The sequence below is a fragment of the Coregonus clupeaformis genome, chromosome 30, assembly GCF_020615455.1.
Source record: "Coregonus clupeaformis isolate EN_2021a chromosome 30, ASM2061545v1, whole genome shotgun sequence".
Taxonomy (NCBI): Eukaryota; Metazoa; Chordata; class Actinopteri; order Salmoniformes; family Salmonidae; genus Coregonus; species Coregonus clupeaformis.
This window is the reverse complement of record NC_059221.1, coordinates 40998112-41015393: the sequence shown is the minus strand read 5'-3', so window position 1 is coordinate 41015393 and position 17282 is coordinate 40998112. Positions and strand designations below refer to the sequence as shown.

The 17282-nt window shown below is 46.1% G+C and overlaps 1 protein-coding gene across 1 annotated transcript in view; it reads left to right on the top strand.

Annotated features, from left to right (window-relative positions):
- Positions 1-853: 853 nt before the first annotated feature.
- Positions 854-17282, top strand: part of LOC121546023 (brefeldin A-inhibited guanine nucleotide-exchange protein 2) — a 45315-nt gene continuing 28886 nt past the window's right edge. The window contains exons 1-6 of the mRNA XM_041856999.2: positions 854-1137; positions 4137-4167; positions 4473-4596; positions 12662-12808; positions 15165-15344; positions 15696-15960. Coding sequence (XP_041712933.1) covers positions 987-1137; positions 4137-4167; positions 4473-4596; positions 12662-12808; positions 15165-15344; positions 15696-15960 — 898 coding nt within the window. The 5' untranslated portion in view covers positions 854-986. The remainder of the gene's footprint in view (positions 1138-4136; positions 4168-4472; positions 4597-12661; positions 12809-15164; positions 15345-15695; positions 15961-17282) is intronic.

Genomic DNA, 17282 nt, shown 5'->3' with positions numbered 1-17282 from the left:
GGAACAAAAAATCGACATTTTGGGTCCATGGCCAGGAAACTCCCCAGACCTTAATCCCATTGAGAACTTGTGGTCAATCCTCAAGAGGTGGGTGGACTAACAAAACCCCACAATTTCTGACAAACACCAAGCATTGATTATGCAAGAATGGGCTGCCATCAGTCAGGATGTGGCCCAGAAGTTAATTGACAGCATGCCAGGGCGGATTGCAGAGGTCTTGAAAAAGAAGGGTCAACACTGTAAATATTGACTCTTTGCATAAACTTTAATGTAATTGTCAAAAGCCTTTGACACTTATGGAATGTTTGTAATTATACTTCAGTAAACCATAGTAACATCTGACAATATCTAAAAACACTGAAGCAGCAAACTTTGTGAAGACCAATACTTGTGTCATTCTCAACTTTTGACCACGACTGTATGTGACCATTTGATTTGATTTTGATATAATAATAATAATATGCCATTTAGCAGACGCTTTTATCCAAAGCGACTTACAGTCATGCGTGCATACATTTTTCTTTTTTTTGTGTATGGGTGGTCCCGGGGATCGAACCCACTACCTTGGCGTTACAAGCGCCGTGCTCTACCAGCTGAGCTACAGAGGACCACGGACCACCAGAGGATATATCTTAGCCATCTGCTGCTTTCGGAAGAATCCAAATCAATCAAAAACATTTAATTGAGTTACGTCTAGGGTAAATACTGTCTGTAAGAAGTGTGTATGATGAAATTTTGATTATCAGCATGTGTAAAGGTTTTAGTGGGAAAACCAAGGCGTCATTAAATCCAGTGGAGGGGGACAAAGCATCCAAATAAAAGCAGCTGAAAATCACGTGACGTGGAACCAACATGGCGACTGTGCTGAGGTAGCATCCTCAACGAACTCGGTGACTAGACAGACACCGATAGCCTTTCTCTCGCCTGCATCTACGCAGTGCCCGGCCGAAGATGACGCCCTGAGAGAGCAGAAGTTATATCAAGAGATGCAACAGCAACGTCTTGCTCAACAACAACAGAAGCAGGAGCAAACCAAGAGCATGTTTCTGTCTAGGGCGCTGGAAAAAATCCTCTCCGATAAGGAGGTGAAGCGGATCCAGCACAGCCAGCTGCGTAAAGCTTGTCAAGTGGCACTTGGTACGTGAGTTTTATTTTTATTCTTGGACAGTGCACACATAGGCATGTTTTGTTTCTTCAATGTAATGTTTTAGGTAACCCTTTGCGTGCTAACTAACACAGTACTGGGTTATCTCATTTCGGAATGGCCTCCTGACTGTCAAGCTAGCTACTCTAGCTTGCTAGCCAGTTTGGTATAACGTTAGATAGCTTGCACGCTAACAACACAACGCAGGTAATGTTCAACGCTTCAGACTTTGAACGCCGGCTGATTATAGTGGGGTCTTGGCATAGATCTGACTGCATGGGAACGCTTGGATCTGAGTTCTATCTCTTAAGATTGCAAAATCATCACTGTCAACTTTAACAGCTGGCTGGCTAACTAGTTAACGTGATACCTTCCCATTGGACCAGTCATTGTACAGTACGTAGCATTGTCACCTAACCGGAGCGGCACCTGTTTATTGAACTGGGAACTTATGCCGCGTTCAGATACTGTTTGGAACTAGGAAACTCGGAAATGCTCGACTTGTGGATTCGTTGAACGCGGCACGTGTAGCTAAGTACAACCAGTTAGCAAGTCGGTAATGTCAGTTTCCTAGTTCCGACTAGCACGTGAACGCGGCATTAACTCAGGGTACTCTTGACATCAGTTCTTTTCCATTGAGCAGTGGAGGGATAGTTTTACACACCACCCATTCTTGTGTTTGTTGAGAGAGAAATCCTGTAACCTTGTCTTTGATCATCTGAATAGGAGACATTCCAGCTGTATACATTTTACTGTAAATTAAGGATAATGTTTAAGTGAAATGTTACTGTAAATGAATGGTCATTATTACTGGTAGTTTAGTATGGCATACAGCGTAGTCCCTGCCCATCTTACGAAAATGTCTGAAACTCTACCTCTTTAAAGAGTATCTTACAGAAATACCATGGCGGGGACTTCTAGCTCGATCAGGGGCAATCAATTACTATTTGAGAAGGTATAGACACACACATGTCCTATGTGGTAAAGGTCAGAATGGATAATGTCAAGTAATGATAGATTCCAGTCAAGTCATTGTCACAGCCAGGTAACCCTGTACTGAAGTAGTACCATATTCATCTGGTGGGTAAATGTTGGCCTTGCTCCTTTCAAATAAATTAATCTCTCCATATTGACATTGCCCAGCCCACTCATAGACTCTCATATTCAGCACACTGTACACTAAACAGTTTACTTAGGCTCTATTCATTGCAGACTTTTCTCATTGGCACAGATGGTGGGGGGAGAACCTCCCTGCCTGGCTATAGCCCAAATTCTTTAACGAAGCCCATCCATTATCATAATCAGATAACATGTTATAATGGAGTGATTCCGTACAAAACCCGGACAAAATCCCCCAAATCATGGTATTTTTTTGTCTTGGTTTCATATGGAATCACTCCATGAGCATGCCTCAATGGATCCTCATCCTCTGACTAATATTAGCCACCCTTTTTCACAAACTGTGAGTGGCCAATGGACTGTGGTTCCCGCTAGTTTGAGTATATGCACACATATGCCATTGAGAAATGAAATGACCTAGACACTGGCACCATAGTTAGTTTATTTGCTGTTTACTGCACTGTGATGTATCCTAGATCGGTGGTTCCCAAACTGTGGGTCGGCGGGGGTCCCCCCCCAAAAAATAAACGGAACTCAGTCCTGCTTTAAACATTCTCTTGAAAGTTGTAATAGTAGAACGCGCAAGGTGCAATTTAGAAATTGGCTAGTGCGTCATCAGTTCCTCTTGTCATGTTAGTCATTGCATACCTTAGAGAGCTATATCACTTGTCAGAAATGTCCAGATCAACTAGCCTATGTCAGCTAATGTTTTTTTAGCCAATAGATATTGTTGGATTTTTGTGTCACTCAAATATGACATGAATACACATTAGACATGGCAAATGTATAGAATTGCAAGAAAAATAGCTTTAAAACAAACTGCAATATTTTCTTTGCACCCCATGACAAAATGTGTAGAATTGCTGGAAGGGGGGCCCCCAAGTGGAAAAAGTTTGGGAACCCCTGACCTAGATTATGAAATGTAGACTATTGCACAAGTTGTATTTGCTGTTATATTGTTAAGGGGAGATATGATGAGCAACTAGAGATGTCCAGTGGTGCCATAATGCTGCTTCCACAGCTAATGGTTTGTTTATGGATCCCAGATGAGCCTTGGGAGATTCTTTCTCTTCCTTTTCTGAGTCGGCAGTTTTCATATTTACAATACAACTTTATACAACACAACTTTAATGTCCATCGTTGCAGCGAACAATGGGAATTCTGTCTTCTGCGCTCTTCATTTCTCAACCCCCCCCACACCCCCGCCCAGATAGCACACGTCAATCAGACACACAGTTGAGAAGAGCACAAGGCCAAGCTGCAGTTGAGAGACTACAACTGCTGTAAGCTATATCCTCAGAGAGTGTACGCTATGCTCCCTGTTCTACCTCGTGCCTGCCTTGAGAACAACTTTGGGTCTTGTGTGTCAGCAGTTGCCAAGCATCTCAGCATGTGAAGTTCTGGGATGCAACAGGCCAACTTGGTCACATCACGTCTGGCCTTGTATGTATGCACCATTGCTAATGCTTAGACCTACTAGGCTAGATAAGGAAAATTGTGACTTCCAGTGAGTGGTGCATTTGGGCCTGTTCCGAAAGAGCTGCTTTGAACGCAGGACCTTTGGTCACAGCTTTGGACAGAGCAATGTTAAGGCGATTTAAGATTGTCTCTGGTCATTAGCAAGAGGTTTATGGGTTTTGCGGTAGTGTGATTTTAAATTAGCCAAACACCATAATATCAATTGTTTGATGACTGCAGTCCATTTTTTATTTGTTTTTGCTAATGCTAACTGTATTAATGGTATGTTGATACTGGTATTTTTATGTTGGTGAAATGAATTATGAGTTATGCCTACAAAACAGAAGAAACACTCATCAGGTCTAAAGGTCTAAAAGTTCAGACGTCATTTATCTTGTTCCCTTTGTTTTCACAGATGAAATCAAAATCGAGCTTGAGAAGCAAAAGTAAGTTCAAACCCCTTTCTCTCCGAAAGTATCTGCAACTCATGGACAGGTGATTGGTGATGCACCTATCAAAGGGATACTGCGAGATTTTAGCAATATGTGTCTGCGTTTAGTTTGCAGGAAGTTGAAGATAGTTTCTGGAACCATTGCTATCTAGCGTTAGCGCAACGACCAGAAGGCTACGGGAACAACTATCGCGCTCTATCCCTTTTAAGCAGTCACCGCTGTTATTAGTGGTTATTAAGCTTGTGTTGTCCTGAGGCCTGCATGTCATCATGACCTTGTCCTGTGGCTCCTTTCTGCAGAGATGGCACAGTGGTCCCGCCCCGAGCAAACTACATTGAAGCTGACAAATATGTGCTACCTTTTGAGCTCGCCTGTCAATCAAAGTCCCCACGCATTGTCAGCACATCGTTGGACTGCCTACAGGTACGCAAGTTTACACATCAAAGGACTTTAAACACACCAACACCCATATGTATTACAAATCAAATGTTATGTGTCACATGCGCCGAATACAACAGCTGTAGACCGTAAGTAAGCATTTCACTGTAAGGTCTACACCTGTTGTGTTTGGCGAATGTGACAAATACAATTTGATTTGATTTATGGGATGGAGGTAATTGGCCCTACTCAATCAACCACACACTATTCTATTATATACAAGACACTGTCTCCGTCCTACTGTCTCTGTCCTACTGTCTCTGTCGTACTGTCCTACTGTCTCTGTCGTATTGTCTCTGGCCTACTGTCTCTGGCCTACTGTCTCTGTCGTACTGTCTCTGTCCTACTGTCTGTCCTAATGTCTCTGTCGTACTGTCTCTGTCCTACTGAACTACTGTCTCTGTCCTGGCGCTGTCGTATTTTCTGACTGTCTCTGTCGTACTTTCCTACTGTCTCTGTCGTACTGTCTCTGTCGTACTGTCTCTGTCGTACTGTCTCTGTCCTACTGTCTCTGTCCTACTGTCTCTGTCCTACTGTCTCTGTCCTACTGTCTCTGTCCTACTGTCCTACTTTCCTACTGTCTCTGTCGTACTGTCTCTGTCGTACTGTCTCTGTCGTACTGTCTCTGTCCTACTGTCGTACTGTCTCTGTCGTACTGTCTCTGTCCTACTGTCTCTGTCCTACTGTCTCTGTCCTACTGTCTCTGTCCTACTGTCTCTGTCGTACTGTCCTACTGTCTCTGTCGTACTGTCCTACTGTCTCTGTCCTACTGTCTCTGTCGTACTGTCTCTGTCGTACTGTCTCTGTCGTACTGTCTCTGTCGTACTGAACTACTGTCTCTGTCCTACTGTCCTACTGTCTCTGTCGTACTGTCTCTGTCCTACTGTCTCTGTCGTACTCTCTGTCATACTGTCTCTGTCGTACTGTCCTACTGTCTCTGTCGTACTGTCTCTGTCGTACTGAACTACTGTCTCTGTCCTACTGTCTCTGCCGTACTGTCTCTGTCGTACTGTCTCTGTCCTACTGAACTACTGTCTCTGTCCTACTGTCTCTGTCATACTGTCTCTGTCGTACTGTCCTACTGTCTCTGTCCTACTGTCTGTTCTACTGTCTCTGTCGTACTGTCTCTGTCGTACTGTCTCTGTCGTACTGAACTACTGTCTCTGTCCTACTGTCCTACTGTCTCTGTCGTACTGTCTCTGTCCTACTGTCTCTGTCGTATTGTCCTACTGTCTCTGTCCTACTGTCTGTTCTACTGTCTCTGTCGTACTGTCTCTGTCGTACTGTCCTACTGTCTCTGTCCTACTGTCTCTGTCGTACTGTCTCTGTCGTACTGAACTACTGTCTCTGTCCTACTGTCTCTGTCCTACTGTCTCTGTCCTACTGTCTCTGTCGTACTGTCTCTGTCGTACTGTCTCTGTCGTACTGTCCTACTGTCTCTGTCCTACTGTCTGTTCTACTGTCTCTGTCGTACTGTCTCTGTCATACTGTCTCTGTCGTACTGTCCTACTGTCTCTGTCCTACTGTCTGTTCTATTGTCTCTGTCGTACTGTCCTACTGTCTCTGTCCTACTGTCGTACTGTCTCTGTCGTACTGTCTCTGTCGTACTGTCTCTGTCGTACTGTCTCTGTCGTACTGTCTCTGTCATACTGTCCTACTGTCTCTGTCGTACTGTCCTACTGTCTCTGTCCTACTGTCTGTTCTACTGTCTCTGTCGTACTGTCTCTGTCCTACTGAACTACTGTCTCTGTCCTGGCGCTGTCGTATTTTCTGACTGTCTCTGTTTTACTTTCCTACTGTCGTACTGTCTCTGTCGTACTGAACTACTGTCTCTGTCCTACTGTCGTACTGTCTCTGTCCTACTGTCCTACTGTCTCTGTCCTACTGTCTCTGTCCTACTGTCTCTGTCCTACTGTCTCTGTCGTACTGTCTCTGTCGTACTGTCTCTGTCCTACTGTCTCTGTCCTACTGTCTGTTCTACTGTCTCTGTCGTACTGTCTCTGTCCTACTGAACTACTGTCTCTGTCCTGGCGCTGTCGTATTTTCTGACTGTCTCTGTTTTACTTTCCTACTGTCGTACTGTCTCTGTCGTACTGAACTACTGTCTCTGTCCTACTGTCGTACTGTCTCTGTCCTACTGTCGTACTGTCTCTGTCGTACTGTCTCTGTCGTACTGTCTCTGTCGTACTGTCTCTGTCGTACTGTCTCTGTCGTACTGTCTCTGTCCTACTGTCTCTGTCCTACTGTCTCTGTCCTACTGTCTCTGTCCTACTTTCCTACTGTCTCTGTCGTACTTTCCTACTGTCTCTGTCCTACTGTCGTACTGTCTCTGTCGTACTGTCTCTGTCCTACTGTCGTACTGTCTCTGTCGTACTGTCTCTGTCGTACTGTCTCTGTCGTACTGTCTCTGTCGTACTGTCTCTGTCGTACTGTCTCTGTCCTACTGTCCCTGTCGTACTGTCTCTGTCGTACTGTCTCTGTCGTACTGTCTCTGTCGTACTGTCTCTGTCGTACTGTCTCTGTCGTACTGTCCTACTGTCTCTGTCGTACTGTCTCTGTCGTACTGAACTACTGTCTCTGTCGTACTGTCCTACTGTCTCTGTCGTACTGTCCTACTGTCTCTGTCCTACTGTCTCTGTCGTACTGTCTCTGTCGTACTGAACTACTGTCTCTGTCCTACTGTCCTACTGTCTCTGTCCTACTGTCTCTGTCGTACTGTCTCTGTCGTACTGTCCTACTGTCTGTTCTACTGTCTCTGTCGTACTGTCTCTGTCGTACTGTCCTACTGTCTCTGTCCTACTGTCGTACTGTCTCTGTCGTACTGTCTCTGTCGTACTGTCTCTGTCGTACTGTCTCTGTCGTACTGTCTCTGTCGTACTGTCTCTGTCGTACTGTCTCTGTCGTACTGTCTCTGTCGTACTGTCTCTGTCCTACTGTCTCTGTCCTACTGTCTCTGTCCTACTGTCCTACTGTCTCTGTCGTACTTTCCTACTGTCTCTGTCCTACTGTCTCTGTCGTACTGTCTCTGTCGTACTGTCTCTGTCGTACTGAACTACTGTCTCTGTCCTACTGTCCTACTGTCTCTGTCGTACTGTCTCTGTCCTACTGTCTCTGTCGTACTCGCTGTCATACTGTCTCTGTCGTACTGTCCTACTGTCTCTGTCCTACTGTCCTACTGTCTCTGTCCTACTGTCTGTTCTACTGTCTCTGTCGTACTGTCTCTGTCCTACTGAACTACTGTCTCTGTCCTGGCGCTGTCGTATTTTCTGACTGTCTCTGTTTTACTTTCCTACTGTCGTACTGTCTCTGTCGTACTGAACTACTGTCTCTGTCCTACTGTCGTACTGTCTCTGTCCTACTGTCCTAAGGTCGTACTGTCTCTGTCGTACTGTCTCTGTCGTACTGTCTCTGTCGTACTGTCTCTGTCGTACTGTCTCTGTCGTACTGTCTCTGTCGTACTGTCTCTGTCGTACTGTCTCTGTCGTACTGTCTCTGTCGTACTGTCTCTGTCGTACTGTCTCTGTCGTACTGTCTCTGTCGTACTGTCTCTGTCGTACTGTCTCTGTCCTACTGTCTCTGTCCTACTGTCTCTGTCGTACTGTCCTACTGTCTCTGTCTTACTGTCTCTGTCCTACTGTCTCTGTCCTACTGTCCCTGTCCTACTGTCTGTCGTACTGTCTCTGTCCTACTGTCTCTGTCGCACTTTCCTACTGTCTCTGTCGTACTGTCCTACTGTCTATGTCCTACTGTCTCTGTCGTACTGTCCTACTGTCTCTGTCGTACTGTCTCTGTCCTACTGAACTACTGTCTCTGTCGTACTGTCTCTGTCGTACTGTCTCTGTCGTACTGTCCTACTGTCTCTGTCCTACTGTCTGTTCTACTGTCTCTGTCGTACTGTCTCTGTCCTACTGAACTACTGTCTCTGTCCTGGCGCTGTCGTATTTTCTGACTGTCTCTGTCGTACTTTCCTACTGTCTCTGTCGTACTGAACTACTGTCTCTGTCCTACTGTCCTACTGTCTCTGTCCTACTGTCTCTGTCCTACTGTCTCTTTCCTACTGTCGTACTGTCTCTGTCCTACTGTCTGTCGTACTGTCTCTGTCCTACTGTCTCTGTCGTACTTTCCTACTGTCCTACTGTCTCTGTCCTACTGTCTCTGTCCTACTGTCCTACTGTCTCTGGCGTACTGTCCCACTGTCTCTGTTGTACTGTCTCTGTCCTACTGTCTCTGTCCTACTGTCTCTGTTGTACTGTCCTACTGTCTCTGTCCTACTGTCTCTGTCCTACTGTCTCTGTCCTACTGTCTCTGTCGTACTGTCTCTGTTGTACTGTCCTACTGTCTCTGTTCTACTGTCTCTGTCGTACTGTCCTACTGTCTCTGTCGTACTGTCCTACTGTCTCTGTTGTACTGTCCTACCCTCTCTTTCCTACCGTCTCTGTCCTACTGTCTCTATCGTACTGTCCTACTGTCTCTGTCCTACTGTCTCTGTCCTACTGTCTCTGTCCTACTGTCTCTGTCCTACTGTCTCTGTCCTACTGTCTCTGTTCTACTGTCTCTGTCCTACTGTCTCTGTCCTACTGTCTCTGTCGTACTTTCCTACTGTCTCTGTCCTACTGTCCTACTGTCTCTGTCCTACTGTCGCTGTCGTACTTTCCTACTGTCTCTGTCGTACTTTCCTACTGTCTCTGTCGTACTGACTCTGTCGTACTGAACTACTGTCTCTGTCCTACTGTCCTACTGTCTCTGTCCTACTGTCTGTCCTACTGTCTCTGTCGTACTTTCCTACTGTCTCTGTCGTACTTTCCTACTGTCTCTATCGTACTGTCGTACTGTCTCTGTCGTACTGTCCTACTGTCTCTGTCCTACTGTCTCTGTCGTACTGTCTCTGTCCTACTGAACTACTGTCTCTGTCGTACTGTCCCTGTCCTACTGTCGTTCTGTCGTACTGTCTCTGTCGTACTGTCTCTGTCGTACTGTCTCTGTCGTACTGTCCTACTGTCTCTGTCGTACTGTCCTACTGTCTCTGTCCTACTGTCTGTTCTACTGTCTCTGTCGTACTGTCTCTGTCCTACTGAACTACTGTCTCTGTCCTGGCGCTGTCGTATTTTCTGACTGTCTCTGTCGTACTTTCCTACTGTCGTACTGTCTCTGTCGTACTGAACTACTGTCTCTGTCCTACTGTCGTACTGTCTCTGTCCTACTGTCTCTGTCCTACTGTCTCTGTCGTACTGTCGTACTGTCTCTGTCCTACTGTCTCTGTCCTACTGTCTCTGTCCTACTGTCTCTGTCCTACTGTCTCTGTCGTACTTTCCTACTGTCTCTGTCGTACTTTCCTACTGTCTCTGTCGTACTTTCCTACTGTCTCTGTCGTACCTTCCTACTGTCCTACTGTCTCTGTCCTACTGTCTCTGTCCTACTGTCTCTGTCCTACTGTCTCTGTCCTACTGTCTCTGTCCTACTGTCTCTGTCGTACTTTCCTACTGTCTCTGTCGTACTTTCCTACTGTCTCTGTCGTACCTTCCTACTGTCCTACTGTGTCTGTCCTACTGCCTCTGTCGTACTGTCTCTGTCCTACTGCCTCTGTCGTACTGTCTCTGTCGTACTGTCTCTGTCGTACTTTCCTACTGTCCTACTGTCTCTGTCCTACTGTCTCTGTCCTACTGTCTCTGTCCTACTGTCTCTGTCGTACTGTCCCACTGTCTCTGTCGTACTGTCCCACTGTCTCTGTTGTACTGTCCTACTGTCTCTGTCCTACTGTCCTACTGTCTCTGTTGTACTGTCCTACTGTCTCTGTCCTACTGTCTCTGTCGTACTTTCCTACTGTCTCTGTTGTACTGTCCTACCCTCTCTTTCCTACCGTCTCTGTCCTACTGTCTCTATCGTACTGTCCTACTGTCTTTGTCCTACTGTCCTACTGTCTCTGTCCTACTGTCTCTGTCCTACTGTCTCTGTCGTACTGTCCTACTGTCTCTGTTGTACTGTCCTACCCTCTCTTTCCTACCGTCTCTGTCCTACTGTCTCTATCGTACTGTCCTACTGTCTCTGTCCTACTGTCTCTGTCCTACTGTCTCTGTCCTACTGTCTCTGTCCTACTGTCTCTGTTCTACTGTCTCTGTCCTACTGTCTCTGTCCTACTGTCCTACTGTCTCTGTCCTACTGTCTCTGTCGTACTTTCCTACTGTCTCTGTCCTACTGTCTCTGTCGTACTGTCTCTGTCGTACTGAACTACTGTCTCTGTCCTACTGTCCTACTGTCTCTGTCCTACTGTCTCTGTCGTACTTTCCTACTGTCTCTGTCGTACTTTCCTACTGTCTCTATCGTACTGTCGTACTGTCCCTATCGTACTGTCCTACTGTCTCTGTCGTACTGTCGTACTGTCTCTGTCCTACTGAACTACTGTCTCTGTCGTACTGTCCCTGTCCTACTGTTGTACTGTCTCTGTCGTACTGTCTCTGTCGTACTGTCCTACTGTCTCTGTCGTACTGTCCTACTGTCTCTGTCCTACTGTCTGTCCTAATGTCTCTGTCGTACTGTCTCTGTCCTACTGAACTACTGTCTCTGTCGTGGCGCTGTCGTATTTTCTGACTGTCTCTGTCGTACTTTCCTACTGTCGTACTGTCTCTGTCGTACTGAACTACTGTCTCTGTCCTACTGTCTCTGTCCTACTGTCTCTGTCCTACTGTCTCTGTCCTACTGTCTCTGTCCTACTGTCTCTGTCGTACTGTCCTACTGTCTCTGTCCTACTGTCTCTGTCGTACTTTCCTACTGTCTCTGTCGTACCTTCCTACTGTCCTACTGTGTCTGTCCTACTGTCTCTGTCCTACTGTCTCTGTCCTACTGTCTCTGTCCTACTGTCCTACTGTCTCTGTCCTACTGTCTCTGTCGTACTTTCCTACTGTCTCTGTCCTACTGTCCTACTGTCTCTGTCCTACTGTCTCTGTCCTACTGTCTCTGTCCTACTGTCTCTGTCCTACTGTCTGTCCTACTGTCTCTGTCGTACTTTCCTACTGTCTCTGTCCTACTGTCTCTGTCCTACTGTCTCTGTCCTACTGTCTCTGTCGTACTGTCCCACTGTCTCTGTCCTACTGTCTCTGTCCTACTGTCTCTGTTGTACTGTCCTACTGTCTCTGTCCTACTGTCTCTGTCCTACTGTCTCTGTCCTACTGTCTCTGTTGTACTGTCCTACTGTCTCTGTCCTACTGTCTCTGTCCTACTGTCTCTGTTGTACTGTCCTACTGTCTCTGTCCTACTGTCTCTGTCCTACTGTCTCTGTCCTACTGTCTCTGTTGTACTGTCCTACTGTCTCTGTCCTACTGTCTCTGTCCTACTGTCCTACTGTCTCTGTCCTACTGTCCTACTGTCTCTGTTCTACTGTCCTACTGTCTCTGTTCTACTGTCTCTGTCGTACTGTCCTACTGTCTCTGTCGTACTGTCCTACCCTCTCTTTCCTACCGTCTCTGTCCTACGGTCTCTGTCGTACTGTCCTACTGTCTCTCCTACCGTCTCTGTCCTACTGTCTCTGTCGTACTGTCCTACTGTCTCTGTCGTACTGTCCTACTGTCTTTGTCCTACCGTCTCTGTTCGACTGTCTTACTATCCTACTATTTTACTGTCCTTCTATCTTACAATGATGGGAAACAGTGTTTAAACCCTTTACAATGAAGATCTGTGAAGTTATTTGGATTTCTACGAATGATATTTGAAAGACAGGTTCCTGAATAAGGATGTTTCTTTTTTTGCTGAGTTTAGTTCTATACTGTATATCCTATTGTGTACATATTGGTCATATTTTTATGTGACTTCTTGATTTATTATAGATGTCGATTATTGTACTGCAATGTTGAGGGAGCTAGCACACAAGCATTTCACTTCACCTTTTATACATGCTGTGAACTGTGTACGTGTCTAACATTTGATTCGATATTTACTTGTAAATGCCACATGTTGGAGGACTTAAAATGTTACTACACTTGTTGTGTGCCTCAGAAATGTGCTCCTAAATGCCACAGATGCATACTCTCTCCACAACATCTCCTCTCCCCCATGGCAGAAGCTCATTGCGTATGGCCACATCACAGGGAACGCCCCTGACAGTAGTGCTCCAGGGAAGAGGCTCATCGACCGGCTGGTGGAGACCATTTGTAACTGCTTCCAGGGCCCACAGACAGACGAGGGGGTGCAGCTGCAGATCATCAAGGTCTGGCAGGGATCCCATCCATCTTAAACATCTCCTTTTATGTATAGCTACATATTTATATAGATATAGTACCAGTCAAAAGTTTGGACACACCTACTCATTCAAGGTTTTTTCTTTATTTTTACTATTTTCTAATAATAATAATAATAATATGCCATTTAGCAGACGCTTTTATCCAAAGCGACTTACAGTCATGCGTGCATAAATTTTTGTGTATGGGTGGTCCCGGGGATCGAACCCACTACCTTGGCGTTATAAGCGCCGTGCTCTACCAGCTGAGCTACAGAGGACCACATTGTAGAATAACAGTGAGGACATCAACACTATGAAATAACACATGGAAGTAACCAAAAAAGTGTTAAATCAAAATATATTTTATATTTCAGATTTTCCAAATTAGCCACCATTTGCCTTGGTGACAGCTTTGTACACTGTTGGCATTCTCTCAACCAGCTTCATGAGGTAGTCACCTGGAATGCATTTCAATTAACAAGTGTGCCTTGTTAATTTGTGGAATTTCTTTCCTTCTTAATGCGTTTGAGGCAATCAGTTGGAGGTATACAGAAGATATCCCTATTTGGTAAAAGACCAAGTCCATATTATGGCAAGAACAGCTCAAATAAGCAAAGAGAAATGACAGTCCATCTCTTTTAAGACATGAAGGTCAGTCAATACGGAAAATGTTAAGAACTTTGAAAGTTTCTTCAAGTGCAGCAGCAAGAACCATAAAGTGCTATGATGAAACTGGCTCCCAAGAGGACCGCCACAGGAATGGAAGACCCAGAGTTACCTCTGCTGCAGAGGATAAGTTCATTAGACTTACCAGCCTCAGAAATTGCAGCCCAAATAAATGCTTCACAGAGTTCAAGTAACAGACACATCTCAACATCAACTGTTCAGAGGGGACTGTGTGAATCAGGCCTTCATGGTCAAATTGCTGCAAAGAAACCACAACTAAAGGACACCAATAAGAAGAAGAGACCTGCTTGGGCCAAGAAACACGAGCAATGGACATTAGAACGTTGGAAATCTGTCCTTTTGGTCTGGAGTCTAAATTTGAGATTTTTGGTTCTAACCGCCGTGTCTTTGTGAGACGCGGTGTGGGTGAACGGATGATCTCTGCATGTGTAGTTCCCACCGTGAAGCATGGAGGAGGAGGTGTGATGGTGTGGGGGTGCTTTGCTGGTGAGACTCTGTGATTTATTTAGAATTCAAGGCACACTTAACCAGCACGGCTACCACAGCATTCTGCAGCGATACACCATCCCATCTGGTTTGGGCTTAGTGGGACTATCATTTGTTTTTCAACAGGACAATGACCCAACACACCTCCAGGCTGTGTAAGGGCTATTTTACCAAGAAGGAGAGTGATGGAGTGCTGCAACATGATGACCTGGCCTCCACAATCCCCTGACCTCAACCCAATTGAGATGGTTTGGGATGAGTCGGACCGCAGAGTGAAGGAAAAGCAGCCAACAAGTGCTCAGCATATGTGGGAACTCCTTCAAGACTATTGGAAAAGCATTCCAGGTGAAGCTGGTTGAGAGAATGCCAAGAGTGTGCAAAGCTGTCATCAAGGCAAAGGGTGGCTACTTTTGAAGAATCTCAAATATAAAATATATTTTGATTTGATTAACACTTTTTTTTGGTTACTACATGATTCCATATGTGTTATTTCATAGTTTTGATGTCTTCACTATTATTCTACAATGTAGAAAATAGTAAAAAGAAAGAAAAACCCTTGAATGAGTAGGTGTGTCCAAACCTTTGACTGGTACTATATATATATATATATTATCCCCTAGTTGCCTCTCAGGACAAATTGCTGCAGATTCTTTTCCACACCCCATTCCCAATAGTTATACTACAGATATATCCGGTGGCACATCCGTCTCTGATGACTGTTCAGTCAGGCGTGATGCGTAACCAGAGCTCATTTCAGCTTCCCATATTGGTGCTCCAGAGTTGAGGGTCCAAAGTCTGTCTTGTTCATACAAGCTACCCGTCAGTATTATCATGGTTGATAACAGGTTTTATTGGACTGACCAACATTCCTACCCATATTTGAAAGACATATATATCAAGATAGTTAATCTATAATTCACAAAGGTAGTTAAAGGCGGTATTTATTCTCTGTCCCCTGTCTGTCAGGACTAGGGTTGCAAAATTCCGGGAACTTTCAATAAATTCCCTGGTTTTCCCAGAGGTCCTGGTTGGAGGAATCTGGATTAAACTGCTTATTCCCTTCTGATTCCAGAAATCCTGGTTGGAGGATTCTGGGAAAAGCAGGCAATTTATTGGAAGTTCCCAGAATTGTGCAACCCTAGTCCTGACCCCTCTGTCTGTTCTTCTGCAGGCTCTGCTGACGGCAGTGACCTCCCCTCACATTGAGATCCATGAGGGAACTGTTCTGCTGACAGTGCGTACCTGTTACAACATCTACCTGGCCAGCCGTAACCTCATCAACCAGACCACCGCCAAGGCCACGCTCACACAGATGCTCAATGTCATCTTCACCCGCATGGAGACACAGGCGGTTAGTGTACTACTGTCACCTGTCCAGACCAGCTCAGTTCAGTCTCATATCTACACAGTCGTCTACAACAAGCACTTGACGCAATCATAAATGCTGGTCTGTATCATCTTAGAGCAAGCTGCTTGAGTATCTGGATTGAAACTAGATTGGAAATGTATACCCTCCTTGTATCTCAGTCATTTCTCCATAAGTGTATTTGTGTCTCTTTCCTGAGTAGGTGTGTAACAGCCTGTGTCTCCTAGTCCTATTAGCTGACTGGTTCATTGGCTGGGATTGACATGCTGTTAGTTTGGTGGTCTGACTAGTTGTGTTGATCATGGCCGGTCTGTTCATCTCCCTGCATCTATACAGGCTATGGAGGCTCTGGAGAAGGATAGACTATGTCTGCCCCAGCAGAACCCCTCCCCTTCCCCTGGGCAGATGTCTGGTGGTTCCCTCAGGTCAGACTGCACCCCAGACCTCAACTGGACCCCCTCTTCTGCAGCCAGCACACCGGACCTTAATGCCACGCCCCCGGCCCCAGACACACCCTCCATCAATGGCCAACCAGAGGAGTGCAAGACTGAGGAGGGTGTGGCTACTACAGAGGAGAACAGAGAGCAGACACCACCTCCAGGTATTGTCCTTGGTCGTATTCATACTTGGCATAGATCAGTGCTGTTTCTGGAGAGCTACCCTCCTGTAGGTTTTCACTCCAACCCTGTTCCTGGAGAGCTACCCTCCTGTAGGTTCACACCAGGGCTCTCCAACCCTGTTCCTGGAGAGCTACCGTCCTGTAAGTTTTCACTCCAACCTTAATCTAGCACACCTGATTCTAATAATTAGCTGGTTGATAAGCTGAATCAGGTTAGTTACAACTGGGGTTGGACTGAAAACCTATAGGAGTGTAGCTCTCCAGGAACAGGGTTGGAGAGCCCTGGCGTGAACCTACAGGAGGGTAGCTCTCCAGGAACAGGGTTGGAGTGAACCTACAGGAGGGTAGCTCTCCAGGAACAGGGTTGGAGTGAAAACCTAAAGGAGGGTAGCTCTCCAGGAACAGGGTTGGAGAGCTCTGCCAAAGATCATGTGCTTTCATTGTATGACATTTCTGAAGCCGACGTCATCCTCATTAATTTGACACTTACTCTTTTTCCTCATCAATAGTTTTTAATGATCCACTTCCATTAACACAGTCAGAGGAAGGGGATGAAGTGGGAGAGGGGGAGAAATCAGAAGTACGGGAGAGCAGGACATCGGGAGTAGGACAGGGGAGAAATCAGAAGTACGGGAGAGCAGGACATCGGGAGTAGGACAGGGGCGAAATCAGAAGTAGGGGAGAGCAGGACATCGGGAGTAGGACAGGGGAGAAATCAGAAGTACGGGAGAGCAGGACATCGGGAGTAGGACAGGGGAGAAATCAGAAGTACGGGAGAAGGACAGGGGAGAAATCAGAAGTACGGGAGAGCAGGACATCGGGAGTAGGACAGGGGGAGAAATCAGAAGTACGGGAGGACAGGGGAGAAATCAGAAGTACGGGAGAGCAGGACATCGGGAGTAGGACAGGGAGAGAAATCAGAAGTACGGGAGAGCAGGACATCGGGAGTAGGACAGGGGAGAAATCAGAAGTACGGGAGAGCAGGACATCGGGAGTAGGACGGGAGAAATCAGAAGTACGGGAGAGCAGGACATCGGGAGTAGGACAGGGAGAAATCAGAAGTACGGGAGAGCAGGACATCGGGAGTAGGACAGGGAGAGAAATCAGAAGTACGGGAGAGCAGGACATCGGGAGTAGGACAGGGGAGAAATCAGAAGTAGGGGAGAGCAGGACATCGGGAGTAGGACAGGGGAGAAATCAGAAGTTGATTCAAAGCAACAGAGCAACCAACGACAGATGTTGTGGAGGAAGTGGCCGCAGAACCTGAACCAGAACCACAGCCCCAAACTGTACATTTACATAAT